The following is a 14,052-nucleotide window of genomic DNA, read 5'->3' as shown; positions in this document are numbered from 1 at the left end:
ACTCAGTCTTCTTTTGGGCTTCGTCGCTCTTTTCTTTCTTCTGTTAAGTACGATCAGCTTTTCCCACAATTTTGTTGTTTGCAACAGATATCCCTTTAGCTTACTGGTAAAGTTTAAGCTCTGAAATCTTACTATTTTTAAGATTTCTATCGTTTTTCAGTGCCTCAGCGAGAATTACCTTAGATGTTTGTTTTTGTTTTTGCACAGAAGTTGACCCGCATTAGCCTCGCAATCGTGCTCGTCCCAGGGCCGTCGGGGAATACGAAAAAAGCCTATTGGCCGATGGCAGAAGCCCAAAATCTATAGCGGGCAATTTCTATGCCCTCGCTTCCCGGCGTTTTCATCGACCAGGTTAACTTTATTAAAAATTGTGGTGCGAAATTAGTATATCTTTTAAGTTCCACAAACCAGTCAACATAGCCTGAGATCAGACTCTATTTTCGTTTCGCTTTTTAAATAAAATTCTGACTGAGAGAAGGTGTGGAAGCTGTCAAAATTGGGCCTGATCTCAGGTTGAGTCATTAAAATGTACAGACCTAAAAACAGCATTTTGAATTTTTGGCAGGGGCCCATAACTTGCAGCGACCAACTCCCATACTAGCCTATGTCTCGACGTTTGCTCGGACTGATTAAATGCATTTTAGAGCGCTTTTTCCCGCAAAAGTGGAAGCTCCGTTCCGTCTATGAGCGCGTTCGAAGTATACGGTATCAAAAAAGAAAACTAAACGTCATTATGGACCGGCTGTTTTTCTTACAAACTTCGGCTAATTAAAACAGAATTTTCAAACTTACCTCCATCTTGGGTTTATTCTCAGGTGTAATTTTGGGGTTGTGACACGCTTTGATCCTTTCAACGATTGTCAACTGATCTTGATATGACCTACAGATTCAAAATGTCCACTTAAACAGAGATCACAAAACCTTTTTAAGAGCGTCTATGGAGTAACCACATTGTTATAGTTGCTTACCAGCCATTTATAAGTTCTTTGAACTCCGAAAATGATTTTGGAGCTGAAATTAAAAGCGGAAATAATTATGAAGAAGAATAAACTAGATAAGGAGCAAAAAAGCAAGTTGAAAAAGCCTGCCTAGCCTGTGACCGGTCTCCGCGTTGGGGGAAAAAGGAGAAAAAAATCGGCGTGGGCGATAATAGAAAATCGGCCAGTGAAGCGAGTGAGAGGTAGTCTGGGGATTTCCCCCTCCTCAGGCCACCGCTTGACGATATTTTTCGTGTTTGACCCCGTTTTTTGCTTTTCTCCCCAACTGCGGAGCCTGATCCCAGGCTATAGCCTGCGTAGCAGGTGGGTTTTCTTTTGGGTGTGTTTTTGTTCGTGTTGCGTAAGCAAGGGTTTAAACGAGGAAACGATGGGGGGACGGGGCGTGAGAAAGAAGAAGGCTCTGCCTTGTTCCGTTTTCCCCCTCCCTCATCGATTTCTCGTTTGACTTCAGTTCTGCTTCCGCACAGCTTTGTCTCGTACTTTATGAACCACAAACACCAAAAACCGCCTGCTACGCTGGTTAAAGTAGACCTCCAGTCCGCGACAAAACAGGTGACAAACGAAATGGGCTATACTTCTTGGAATGAACAATTTGACGCCTTACCCACCGTTAGAGGACCGTCTATTATTTGCAATTATGGACGTAGTTAGGTTTACCTTTAAACGTAAAAGGAAGCTCTTTCCCTGCTTTTGTATCCTCATTCAATACGTCTTCCTGTACGTTACAGAATGACCAACAACAAAATTTAATATAGACTGATTTAAGAATGTAACTGTATTACACGTACTCTAAAAAGGAATAATAAAACAAATTTCGACAAACTCAGAGATCCGCCTTTTGTCAAACAGGAAAACCTTTACTGCCAAAATATTTTTCCTAATCAAGCATTAAACTAACAAGTTACTCAAATCAAACCCTCTACTGTTCCCATCTTCTAATTCCTTCCAACAGGAGCCACAACCGGGAGAGTTCAACTGTACGTATCTGGAGCATCTGCTAACTAAACCTTAGACTGATTTTATCGTGAATTTTCTTTATCTACCAAGTCCCACGAAAACATGTCAGTCAAAAATAGAGCCCTAGTCTCAGTTGATCAAAAGGTGGATAACGCTATCTACCGGATAAATCACTACCCACTGGATAGCGCAATTGGTTTCCCTAACACTTATCGAGTGGATAGTGATTTATCTGGTTGATAGCACTATCCAACTTTTGAACAACTGGGGCCAGAAAATGATATTTTTGTGTTTACAGTTTCCATAGAAACTGAAACACTTTGCGTGCGTTAGGTAAGTCCATAACGTCCGTAATGTTCGTAATAAAAGCAATAATTCTGAAGGCCAGATACAAACAGTTCGCAAACAAGTGAAGTCTATGACGCTCCAGTCGTTGCTTGTCATTTCATCAATTTATTTTTTTCTAGTCTAAAACTAAACAGATCTTTTATAGCGGGGTTGGTATCTTCTGTCATTAAATGTACCAGCACATCTTTGCGTAATTTTCCCTTGGAACGGATTTCATTCACACACTCACAGCTTACGAAACTTCACCATTCACTCAGGCAGTAAACTGAGGGTCAACAATGTTACGTCAATGTTCGATATCATGAATTTTCAAACAGTACGAGTAAACAGTATAGCTTGGTAGCTTTCTTTTAAATGGTCACATTTAATGGCTCAAGATTCCAACCGCCATGAACTGATTTTCGTCTAACAAACATACTGTACATGTACATACATTACTCTTTCCACTTTTTTGACGATTCTTATCTTCAAGCTCGACGTCTGACTCCAAGTTAGCTTCTATGTCATCATTACTATCTAAAAACGATAAGGAGAAAAACAACAGTGGAAGGTGATTTCGAACTAGCAGTACATTATCACTCTCTTCACTTGGCATTTATAGTTCTTCTTCATAGCCAGGCCCAGCTGCACAGACGTTTCTGCAAGTTTACTGGTTCTTTCATCACCGTTTTTAAACTGTATATCACACGCTTAAAGAGCAAAAGCATATTGTTTTAGCCTTCAAAGAACATTATTTTGTACTTGCAACCAAACTGGAGTAGGGTACAAAAAATGTTCTTTTTTTCCGGAGTGTTCCTTTCTTTGCTGCAAGGATAGTTTGACGCTATTTTTCAGGCATATGGCATTCGTTTTTGTCAGTAGTCGCAGTTACAATTTGGTTTCACTGTTTATGGCAAGTCCGTTTTCGATTTTCATTGCTGACCGACAACTTTGAGACACTGCGGTTTAAATTATGCGGTTTGAGGGAGTAGCAAGTCCTTAACAAAAAGAGCATAGTAAACGCTACAACGGAATAGTTCGTGTGAATGTGTCCGCCTCTTATGTGGACGTCCTCTCGGCTCGTCAAACCAAAACGGTGTCTGAGTAAGAGGCATATTTTTCACTTCTATTCAGCGCATTTTTAAAAGTGGAATGTACCATCAGACTCGAGATCAGAACCATTGTCGTCTTCGCTAGTTTCTTCACTGTCGTCATCCTCAGCGTCATCTTCAGCAGAGCTCTCGCCTTCTTCCTCCTTTTGGTCCACTGCCACATTTTCTTCTTTCTGTTCTAGATCACTGCCATTGTCGCCACTTAACTGATCTTCGTCATCTACATGTAAAAATATAAAATGCGCAAGTAAGTGAAATACATCTGATGTAACGCAACTGAGAACAACAGTCACTCTGAGGCAAAGCGGTACTTCATCTGATTGGGCAAAACACGCTCCGGAGAGCTACGAAGTTCTCAGCGCAAGCTTATTAAAAGTAACAAAATTAAGTTAGAGAGTTGACAATAATTAAAGACTCGGATTTCATGGTGAAAGCCAGTTTCATAATCCCAAAGAGGAAAGTTTGAAAGAAAGCCTTGTTGAAGGAAAAAACTGTCGCTTTCTTTTCTCCTACATTCGTAGAAGAAAAAAAAAAGTTGTATCTTGAAATACAGGTTGGCTATAACCAATCTCGTATCTAATTTTCTTACATTCTTAACTTTTTTATTTATAATTTTATTCAATTTTACAAAACATCCTCTGCAATTGAGCAGGCCGTCAATTCAATTTTGCTGTCGCACTCATTTTCCGTACAAGGTCAAACTTAGGTATGATGCGGGCTAATAATTGAGATCCAGTGAACCAATTAGAAAACTTAAAATGCATCATCCGAAGTTAGGTATTTGAAAAATAGCAGTATGATATTGTAAATCATCAGAATTCTGCCTTACCTTCCACATTTAGCATTGATCCATCTTGATAGCTTAACAAAACTCTGTCATCTTCGGCGGGCGTAAAGCTGTTCATTGCAAGAACACAAAAAGCAAGTAACATATTAAGAAATAGAGTAAAAATTATTTCGGATGCATCTGATATTGACAATGAGTGCAAAATGTCTGCGAATACTTTCCAAATGATACAGGTTTAGCATAACAAGCAAAGTTACTTGTGAGGTTATTGAAATGGATAGCATGATTGTCATATTATTAACAACTTTAGAAAACCTGTAAGTGCCAAACAAATACCTGCAAGAGATTTCTGGTAACTACATGTATAGATCTTAGTACTAAGGACAAACCAGACAAAATTGGGGTTGGGTCGTTCAAATGGCAATAAAGGCAGACCATTTCGTTTGGCGTAACCACGAGCTGATTATTGTGATAATTCTGCTGAAAGGTCATTTTTGCTTTTGTCACCCGCTATCTTTGATTCCTTTTCTACTTTGGCGCAACGCGGACCCATATTTCTGCATGTAAACCCGTATGGTTAGTGCTTTCTGATCTGTTTGATATCTTCTCCATAACTCTACAGGAGAATTTAGCGTATGGGTAAAGGTGCTAAAGTAATGATTTAAGAACAGAATTGACAACTTGTAGCAATGTCCTCGTGACTTTAAAGCCCCTTTAGATCTGTAACAATGCAAAAACTCTTTCAGGTAATATTTTTACCTGTCACCAAGGTCATCAGCTGAAACATGTTTAGGTTTTTTATCCACAGCTGGCAAACCCTTCATTCTTCTTTGTCGCTCAAGCTGAATCCCAGAGAGATACAATGGAATACATTACTTGTAATAAGGGTGGCAAAGGGGTTTTCCGTGACGCGTGATGGGACCCAAATTATCAGCGTGATGCGTGATAGGGCCCAAATTAGCTGCGTGAGGCGTGATTGGACATAGCAGGGTGATGCATGACTTACTATTTTCACAACAAGTGAGGAGGGATTTCCTTATGACACCAACTTCTTGCCCTTTTTTCTCGTTTCTCGACCTCTGATTTCCTCAGATCAAATGATTATAGAAGACTAGTTAAGTTAGTTAGTATTTCATTTTATTTTTCCGTGATGCGTGATAACCCGCCCCCCCGCCCCCCCCCCCTCTCCTTGCTATCCTGTGTAATAAGAACCACAAATGAATTTGAATGAAGCATGAGATCTCTTGAAATAAAGATGGTGCAATATGATGAAAGACATAAAAGAACTGAGAAAGGCTGTAAGTGTGATACAAAAAATTTGTAATTGTAGCAACTTTATGCTCTCTGATTCTAAACACGTACCCATGAAAACAAGGATGTTCTTTGGCCAGTGAGGCAAACATTTATCCTTTACATCCTTTCTGACTGTGGTAATAAGTGGCTCTTAAATTAAACTATTCCGATGAGGACAAAAGGAAAAGTGTTCTTCCCAAGAATGTTTCAAATGCACCATCGATTGGTGTTTGGAAATGTTTAAACAATGCAAATAACCTGTGAACGAGCTAAAGGGCTTCCGCAATTACGATTTTTGGTAACACAAACATGGCCAGCATACCGTGTATGTCCTGGACGATCATAAACCAATCAACTGCATTTGCTTACAATCTTACACTGGACAAAAGTTTGGTCTTTTCAGCGATATGAAGGAACGGTGTGCTGTCTTGCGATATCAATAATTTTATTGCTGTTAAGCAGCCTTAGTTCATTAACAAGTAACTAACCTCTAACTTCCTTAGTCTTTCTTGTTCTTCTTTAGCAAGTTCCTGTTCTGATTTCAATCTGTCAGTTGCCTGAAATATGGCAAGAAAATCCACATGATGGATAATTTGGACTGGAGCCCGCACATTAATCTATTGCCACTATTGAAGATGTCATCATAGGCAAAGATGTGTTAAGCATCTAGTACTTGATCTGTATGTTGGCATGGCCCCTGTTACATTTGTACAAGGTCTAATTTTATAACTGCTTTACTTTCTCATTGTCCAGCAAACCTCTGCGGATCAACTCGAGCATGTTTTGGCATCTCCTTGTGGATTATAGCCCCCACCTCCCGCAAACAACCATCATCATTTACTGTCAGTTAAGGTTGCAGTAGCTTACATTTTCCCACCAGGCACAAATACGTTGCATGCAATAGGTCTGCAAGCATGAACTGGCACAAGATCAAAGTTTTACAGTCGTCGCGCCACCAAATCATCGCGCCACCAAGACGTCGACCCGCCACCAACGAATAACTCTGAAATACTTGACACAGTTTACTTACCTAGAAAAACGTACCTAGGATTTCCAATTTTCCTTCAAGCCTATTCGAGCCAAATACATATCTGTCGATCCTAATTGACGATCCTGGCATTGAACTTTACTCCAAATACTGATAATGCATGTAGGTTCGGTAAATGTAAGTTCAACAATACCTTCCACACAATCACACTAGCAGAAAGTTTCACAACCACCAGTCATTCTTTCAAATATGATTATGGAGCGGTTCAGAGAACATTTCTTTTCACGAAAGTTCTTTATTTTGTTGTGTATGTTGGAGGACATCTTACGACAATAAAGCCTTAGCCGTATTCTTGGCGGCGATTTGTTGGTGGCAAGATGGTTTGGGAACGAGGTGACAAGGTACCAAAAAGGTAAGTTTTTAATAGAAAAGCACATTGGCAGTATTACTGGTATAATGTCAGGTTTTTCTTTCTAATACTCTACTTACTTACCTTGCCTTTTATTTCAAACGCAAGCTGCCTGACTGCAATGTCATAATCATCAACTTTCGTAGCTGGTATCTCTGCACTGTGAAGTCCCTGTTGTATGAAGATCACGTTAAAACAAGCTTGTAAGTCAGCTGGGACTGTCTATGGGCTGCATCAAACTAACCACTCACCAGCCTAGTCCCTAGGCGTTCTCTCTTGATCCGTTGTCGGCGCAAAGTCTGGGAAAGAGCGGGCGAGAGAACGGCATTCTCGGCGAATATCTCTCGGTGACAGCTCATGGTAGAGTCCAGGAATGACCGAGCCGAAAACGCCTGGGGACTAGGCTGACCACTCACTATATTGTGAATCTCACATTCATTAGGTAGAAATTAATGTGAGGGAAAGTAATAAAACAGACAGACCAAAAAATCATAACATTAAACAAAGAGCAAGAATAACAAAAATTTGTCTGCCTCACATCCCTTATTGGTTGAAAGCCATCGTTATAAAATATCCTAGCCCAAAAACAAAAGTTAGAAAAAGTACCAGTAATAGAAATATTTTGCTCTGACTTGCTGAACACTTACTGAAAACACACTGTTCAGAGAACAAATGTTTCTATTCAATAACTATTCAACATTGCAAAGTACATGGGTACCTGCTTTGCCATCAGATTTTGAAGGCCTTTCCAGTCTTGATCCAGCTTGTCTGTCAAGTTGACAGTCTCCTCCTTTGCCATTTGCCGTTCATGCTGCCCGAAATTGAGCATTAGTCATGATACATGTCTACTTCATTCGCAGAAAAATTTTTAAAATGTTATCTATTATTCATTCAAAATATCTATATTAAAATCTACCATCCCTGGGACAAGAACTTTCCAAGAGGTCAGATTTTAATGACTTTAATAACCCCATGCACTCCTAACAAAAAGAATTTTTGACTGCTTTTGTACACAGAACTTTGTGATTTTTCATCATAAAAGGGGCAAAATAATATGTCCACAGAGAAGTGTGGTTAAGTACTGTTACTTGTAAGTTACATAGTTAAGTCTACAGGGTAAGGTAAGTGCGTGGAGTGTGGGAAAGGCACCCTGTAAGGGTCAATCAGTTGTATATAGATTTCAGTGATTTTGTTACCTCGTCCTGCATCCCTGATGCATAAAAATCCCCAAAGAGGCAAAATAATTCGTGTTATACATCTCGTAGGGCGCAAAGATCGACTGATCAATCTGAAGTTGTTTTTTGTAGAATATCCTGTTCGTGCAATTTCTGTGGCTGTTCTTACAAAAGACCCAGGGATTCATTGTTTTTTGAACAGGGAATCATTGGTTCTGAAGTGGGACTTATGATTTTTCACAAGATGAGTCCCATGCAGGACTCACCATGACTATTTGTAACAAAATCACTGTATTTGTTTGTAAAACACAAATGGCCTCTTCAAGAGATACTTGGTTGCATTAACTGTCTTTAATTTAATACAAAGCTGGTCCCCTGAGAAGGAAACATGAAGAAAATCCTGTCTTATGATTGGCCACCCAAGACAGCAAAATGAGCCTAACTCGTCCACTTGTGATTTCCTTTTAATTTGGTCCTACAGAAAAGAAGTTCTCTTGCCATAATATTATTATAACATACAATTGACCAAGTAAGTTGGATCAAGATGGCTGATAATTAGGCTTGTTTTTGGTTTGCATTTTCTTTACCTTGACTAAATTTCACAAAAAAAAACTTGGCCAATTTGTGGCCATATTGACCTCACACTTGGTCAAAAACACACTCATATATGAAACCTACCTTTTTGATCTTAGCTTTGGCGACCACCTCCTCCATTATCTCTTTCCTGCTCTTGTGCTTATCTTCATCCTAAATGGTTTCACATGTAATGGGCTTTAAATGATTTATATGATTTTTTTGTAATGCAAATTGACTACAAAATCACTTCTTATTGAAAAAATTTATAAAAACAGCTTGTGTTTATCAGTCCTTATTATTTTTCATGACAATTGCCCCCTGGGTTCAAATTATTCACAAACTCATTTCCAGATACATACTTTTTACTACAACTAAGCGAATTCTCGCATGCTGATTGGTTGAGAGCTATGATTCATGATAAGAGTAAAGACCCAGGAAATACTGAGTCCACAAGCAATCATTACCTTCTGTCTTCGACTGTATTTTCCTTCATATTTTCAAAATAAAGCCAAACTGAGGGTACATTGTATCTGCCAGCATGGCACTAAATTGAGGCGACAAAAATTCAAGAACTTTTATCGGGATGGTCAAAAGGTAGCCGTGACCACTTAATAAAGGTTTATAATGAAGCCTCAACTGCTAATTTTTACCTTTTCAGACAGGTTATCAGCTGTTTTCTTCTTTGTCAAGAAGCCACCAAAATGCAGTTCTTTCACATCATCGGCTATTTAGGAAAAAAGAAAGTATCACTGCGAGTTCTCAGCAGAAGATAGAAAATGATAACATTATCTTTATAACACAGCAAAAAACCAAGGCATATTTCATCATAAATACCATCATCCTGATTATTGTCAAAATTGTCATCATCATCGCTTAGCAGTACGGCATCAAACTTGTCAATTTCTCCAAGAGATTGCCCTAAATGAGTAAGCTCCTCATCCTCTAACCTATACTTCCCGCGTCGCTCATGATGATGCTGATTGTCAAGAATACAATATGACATTACTTTTTGTTTTCTAAAACTCTGCCTGATTAAACTATCAATATTACAAAGAAACCAGAAGTTTGAGGTGTTATGAAAACTCAGACCTCAGACGTCCACTGAAAAATTAAACTCCATCAGGTGTCTTGAAAACTAAGACCCTTAAAAACTGAGATCATTGGGTGTGTCAAAAACTCTGACTCCCAAAAACTCACACCATCGGGTGTGTTGAGCCTCACACTCCCTCCCCCCCCACCCCGCCACACACACACTTCCCCTATCTTGAGTACATATAATGTACCTTGAGCTTTGACAACAATTTTCCTGATTCTTCAAAAGACTTTCTGAAATTTTGTTAAATGAGAATTAAACATTTTTCATTTCTACCCTAACTATAAATACCATACATGTACATGTAATGTCCTGAACCACACCAGTTCAATTTGTGGTCCATTTGTGTTCATTGGAGGGAAGGGTTGGGGAGGCAAGGGATTCTCCTTTAAAAATGATACAAACTAGATTCTTTTAAATGCATAAAAGGCTTAATTGAAAGGCACGTTAAAAAAATTAATGTCCCTTTTTGTGCGTTCTTTTAAATATCCCAGTGCCACTATTCAACTCGATTTCAAAGAATGATTGAAATCTAAAAACCATCCTGCATGTTAGTGACATTTAGAGTTGCATTACATTATATACGTTGTGACAAGTATCACGTTGTTGAACTCAGACTTTTCTCTGGAACTTGAATCAAGGCTTGTCGAGATTTGTCAAGACAGTTTGCTTTTTTGTTAAGAGGTTACAGTTTTGGAACAGAATCTACATTTTGGTCCTTCAGAAACTGGATATTTGCATTGGTGTAATAATCAGATTGTAATCAGAACCAGTATTGTGGAATTTGCAAGGGACTTGTTCGAACTGGGAAACATTTGGCGGGAAGTCTATCGAGAACTGATCATGAAACTGGAGGAATAATGGAGGGAAAAATAGAAAAGTTAAAGGAGGAAAAGAGAACCCTCAAGACAAGTATAACGAAGCTTCTGAACGAATTAGCAGCCCAATTATTGACGAAAATGCCAAACAAGGAAAATGTCACGGAAAAACTACAGGACTGTGACAAGCGACGGGATGAATTGTTGGAGCTTTTGGAGTCACTTCAAACCTTGCATGGAGAAAATAAGCATGTATCACTGGCAGCTTCAACAGGTGATGAAGTGGATAAATTGATAGATCGTGTGGATAATGAGACAAAGGAAGCTCAGCTTTTTCTTATCGCAAAGTAACAGCAAAGAAAGCGAAGGAAATAACACAAGCCAGAGCGGCACATTTGAGAGCACACATGGCAAAGATTCATATGGTCACGTGGTTGATACAAACAAACAACTCGAGTGGATTCGAATCCCAAAGTTTTCGGGCAACAAGAAAGAATATCAGTCATGGTGGGCAGCATTTTCCGGTTGTGTGCATGAAACAATTTGTCAGTTCAGTTTAAAATGTTGTGGCTCGAAAGCTGTTTAGAAGGAGAGGTGGCCGAAACAGTGATAGGACTAGGTTACTTGGATCATGCGAACGAAGCGGCTAAGGCAAGGTTGAATCAAAAGTATGGGGGAAACAGGCGACAGGTTCAAGCCCATATCGATGAGCTACATAAGATGAGGCCAATAAACGCTGATAATCCAAGAGAGCTAGAAAGATTTGCCAACATAGTGGAGAGGAATGTGGTTTCTTTAAAGGAAAATAGCAAGTTTGCTGACCTGCTGGAAGGAGACACATTGTATGCAATTGTGCTGGAAAAACTTCCTTAAGCTCTACTTAGCCACTACTACTGATGGATTAAAGAAAAGGGAAGCATGGAGTCTCTTGAAGAGCTGCATCACTGGGTTGCTGAAGAAGCTGAGTATCAGGTGCAAGCATCAGAATTTAAGCATGGTTTGTCCAGTGTTGGAAATGCACGAGCTAAACCAAGTCTCATTTCGGGATCGCAGAAGAGAAATGTGATCGTCCCTGTAAGGTATGCAAGCAAAAACACCCAATTTGGAAATGTGATGTGTTCAAAGGAATGGACCATAGAAAGAATTGGGAGATGGCAAAGAAACTTGGACTGTGTTACCATTGCTTGGCGAAAGGGCACCTTTGTGACTCATGTACTTGGAGCAGAGAGTGTGGAATTGACAGATGCAAGGACAAACACCACTTGTTACTTCACGACGAGAAAATAGCTCAAGGGTCCATGGAGGGGAAGGCTGACACACCCCTGATAGAGGAAAACAAGTCCAGTACGTATGAAACAGAGCAAGAACATGCACAGAGGAGCATTGCCTTGTGTACTGTTCCAGTCATTCAGAAACATGGGGAGAGACATTTAAGTTAATTGTTAATTGTTTCTGGGATGAAGGAAGTGATACATCGTATGTTAACGAGGATGTGGTAGAGGAACTGGGGTTAGATGGTAGGAACGAAAAAGTAATTATCAATGTTGCTAATGGTCAGAAAGTGAATTTAATGTCAGCAATCATGGAGATTGGTTTGGAGAGTCTGGATGGTCAGGTGGACACAGTCATTGTAGCAAAAACATCTCAAAACATCTGTGGTGGGATGAAACCCACCAACTGGCTGCAAATCAAAGATAAGTGGAAGTATTTGAGGGACATTCCTTTTCCTAAACTTGGAAAAAGGAGTAAAATCGATGTTCTTATTGGTTCAGATTATACCAGCTTGCTGTTTCCTATGAAAGAGGTTCATGGAGGTGACAATGAACCTATTGGCAGACTGTGTCCATTGGGGTGGACAGCAATTGGTACCATTGGTACATCCAAGGGACATGGAGCCAGTAACACTGGTTACCTGAACACGTACATGTATCACATACAGTGGTCAGAGTGTAGTGATGGAGATCTAAACTATCTGCTGAAACAATTTTAGAGCCTTGAAGCTATTGGGATCACACGGCAGGTAGAGCAACCACTTTCCCCCGTAGAGAAACCAGCCTTTGATAAAGTGAACAAGATAATCAGGTTTGATAGTGAGAGATATGAAGTTGCTGTGCCTAACTGCAAACATGAAAGACCAGCAGTACCACCAAACTGACAGATGGAAGAGAAACGCCTTCACACAGTCGAGAAGTTAATGCAACATGAGAAGCTGGCACAGGCTTACCAATCAGTGGTTGATGACTACATAAGAAAAGGATATATCTGAGAAGTCCCAGAGGATGAGCCGAAACCACCATCAGAATGGTTCCTTCCACATTTCCCTGTGGTGAGACCAAAGAAGGAAACAACCAGTGTTCTGGAAACACTGAATCACTACCCGGCCTAAGTTGCCAAGTCACATTGTGGACATTTTAGTGAAGTCTAGAAAGGAGCCAGTTGCCATGGCTGGTGATGTGAGCCAAATGTATCACCAGATACATCTCAGAACAGGGGACAGGCCCCTGCATATATTCTTGTAAGGGACTTGGGCAGTGAGGATACACCAGAGGTTTACTAGTTTAAGAGGTTTATTTTTGGAGGGTGTTACTGCCCATTTTGTGTCCAGTTTGCTCAGCAACCTCATGCCAGACTTAACAAGGAGACTTACCCATGGGGAGCTACATGTAATGCAGTTTTAGAACACTGTTACATGGATGATCTGATGCCATCCACACCTATGGAGGATGATGTGAAGGAAACAAGAAAGCAGCTTACAGAACTAGGGGATTTGGCAGGTTTTCACATCTGGAAATGGATCTGGAATGAACCGGATGTAACTGCTGACATTGCGGAAGAAGAAAGGGCTTCTGAGATAGACTTAGAGGAGAGAGAATTGCCAACAACCAAGACCCTGGGTTTCCTGTGGGCTGCCAGAGACAACTAATTTTCCTTTAGACACTTGTTACAGTTAGATGGATTTGAATTCACCAAGAGAAATGTTTTGAGGCGAACAGCATGAGTTTAAGACCCATTAGGCTTCTTATCACCTTATGTAATCAGGTCCAAGTTGTTGATACAAAAGGCATGGCTGGAGACACAGGATTGGGATGAACTGTTGCCTGCATATGATCAGCAAGAATGGACAAGGTGGTTTTGAGAATTGGATGACCTTGAACTTGTGAAAATCACGAGGTGTTTGAAAGACCCAAGTCCTAAGGTGGAAGAACTGAGCATTCATACATTTAGTGGCGCGTCAGAGAAAGCATGTCATGTGTATGAGGGTGGCAACATTACTGCTTGATTGATTATGTCAAAGTCTAGGCTTGCACCACCGAAAGCAGTGAGCAACCCCAGATAAGAGCTTTTAGGCGCACTCATCAGATTACCATTAACAAGACAAGTTTGCTCTGCACTCAAGGTACCTACAAATGGAGCGACCTATTGGGTGGACAGTATGAATGTGGGATACTGGATCCAAGGTCAGAGTAGAGAGTATAAGCCATTCATAGCCCATCATGTTGGAGAAATTTATGAGTTCTC

At 40.1% G+C, this 14,052-nt stretch overlaps 1 protein-coding gene across 1 annotated transcript in view; it reads right to left on the bottom strand.

Moving 5' to 3' along the window:
* LOC140933239 (nucleolar protein 14-like) overlaps positions 1-14,052 on the bottom strand; it is a 42,969-nt gene that overhangs the window by 26,020 nt on the left and 2,897 nt on the right. The window contains exons 4-16 of the mRNA XM_073382760.1: positions 9,457-9,598; positions 9,273-9,346; positions 8,725-8,793; positions 7,590-7,682; positions 6,956-7,042; positions 5,963-6,031; positions 4,941-5,023; positions 4,224-4,291; positions 3,441-3,614; positions 2,737-2,819; positions 1,656-1,713; positions 969-1,011; positions 793-880 (exon numbers count right to left, since the gene is read on the bottom strand). Coding sequence (XP_073238861.1) covers positions 793-880; positions 969-1,011; positions 1,656-1,713; positions 2,737-2,819; positions 3,441-3,614; positions 4,224-4,291; positions 4,941-5,023; positions 5,963-6,031; positions 6,956-7,042; positions 7,590-7,682; positions 8,725-8,793; positions 9,273-9,346; positions 9,457-9,598 — 1,131 coding nt within the window. The remainder of the gene's footprint in view (positions 1-792; positions 881-968; positions 1,012-1,655; positions 1,714-2,736; positions 2,820-3,440; positions 3,615-4,223; positions 4,292-4,940; positions 5,024-5,962; positions 6,032-6,955; positions 7,043-7,589; positions 7,683-8,724; positions 8,794-9,272; positions 9,347-9,456; positions 9,599-14,052) is intronic.

Source organism: Porites lutea, chromosome 4 (genome assembly GCF_958299795.1).
Source record: "Porites lutea chromosome 4, jaPorLute2.1, whole genome shotgun sequence".
Classification (NCBI taxonomy): domain Eukaryota; kingdom Metazoa; phylum Cnidaria; class Anthozoa; order Scleractinia; family Poritidae; genus Porites; species Porites lutea.
This window is presented reverse-complemented; position numbering and strand designations above follow the sequence as displayed.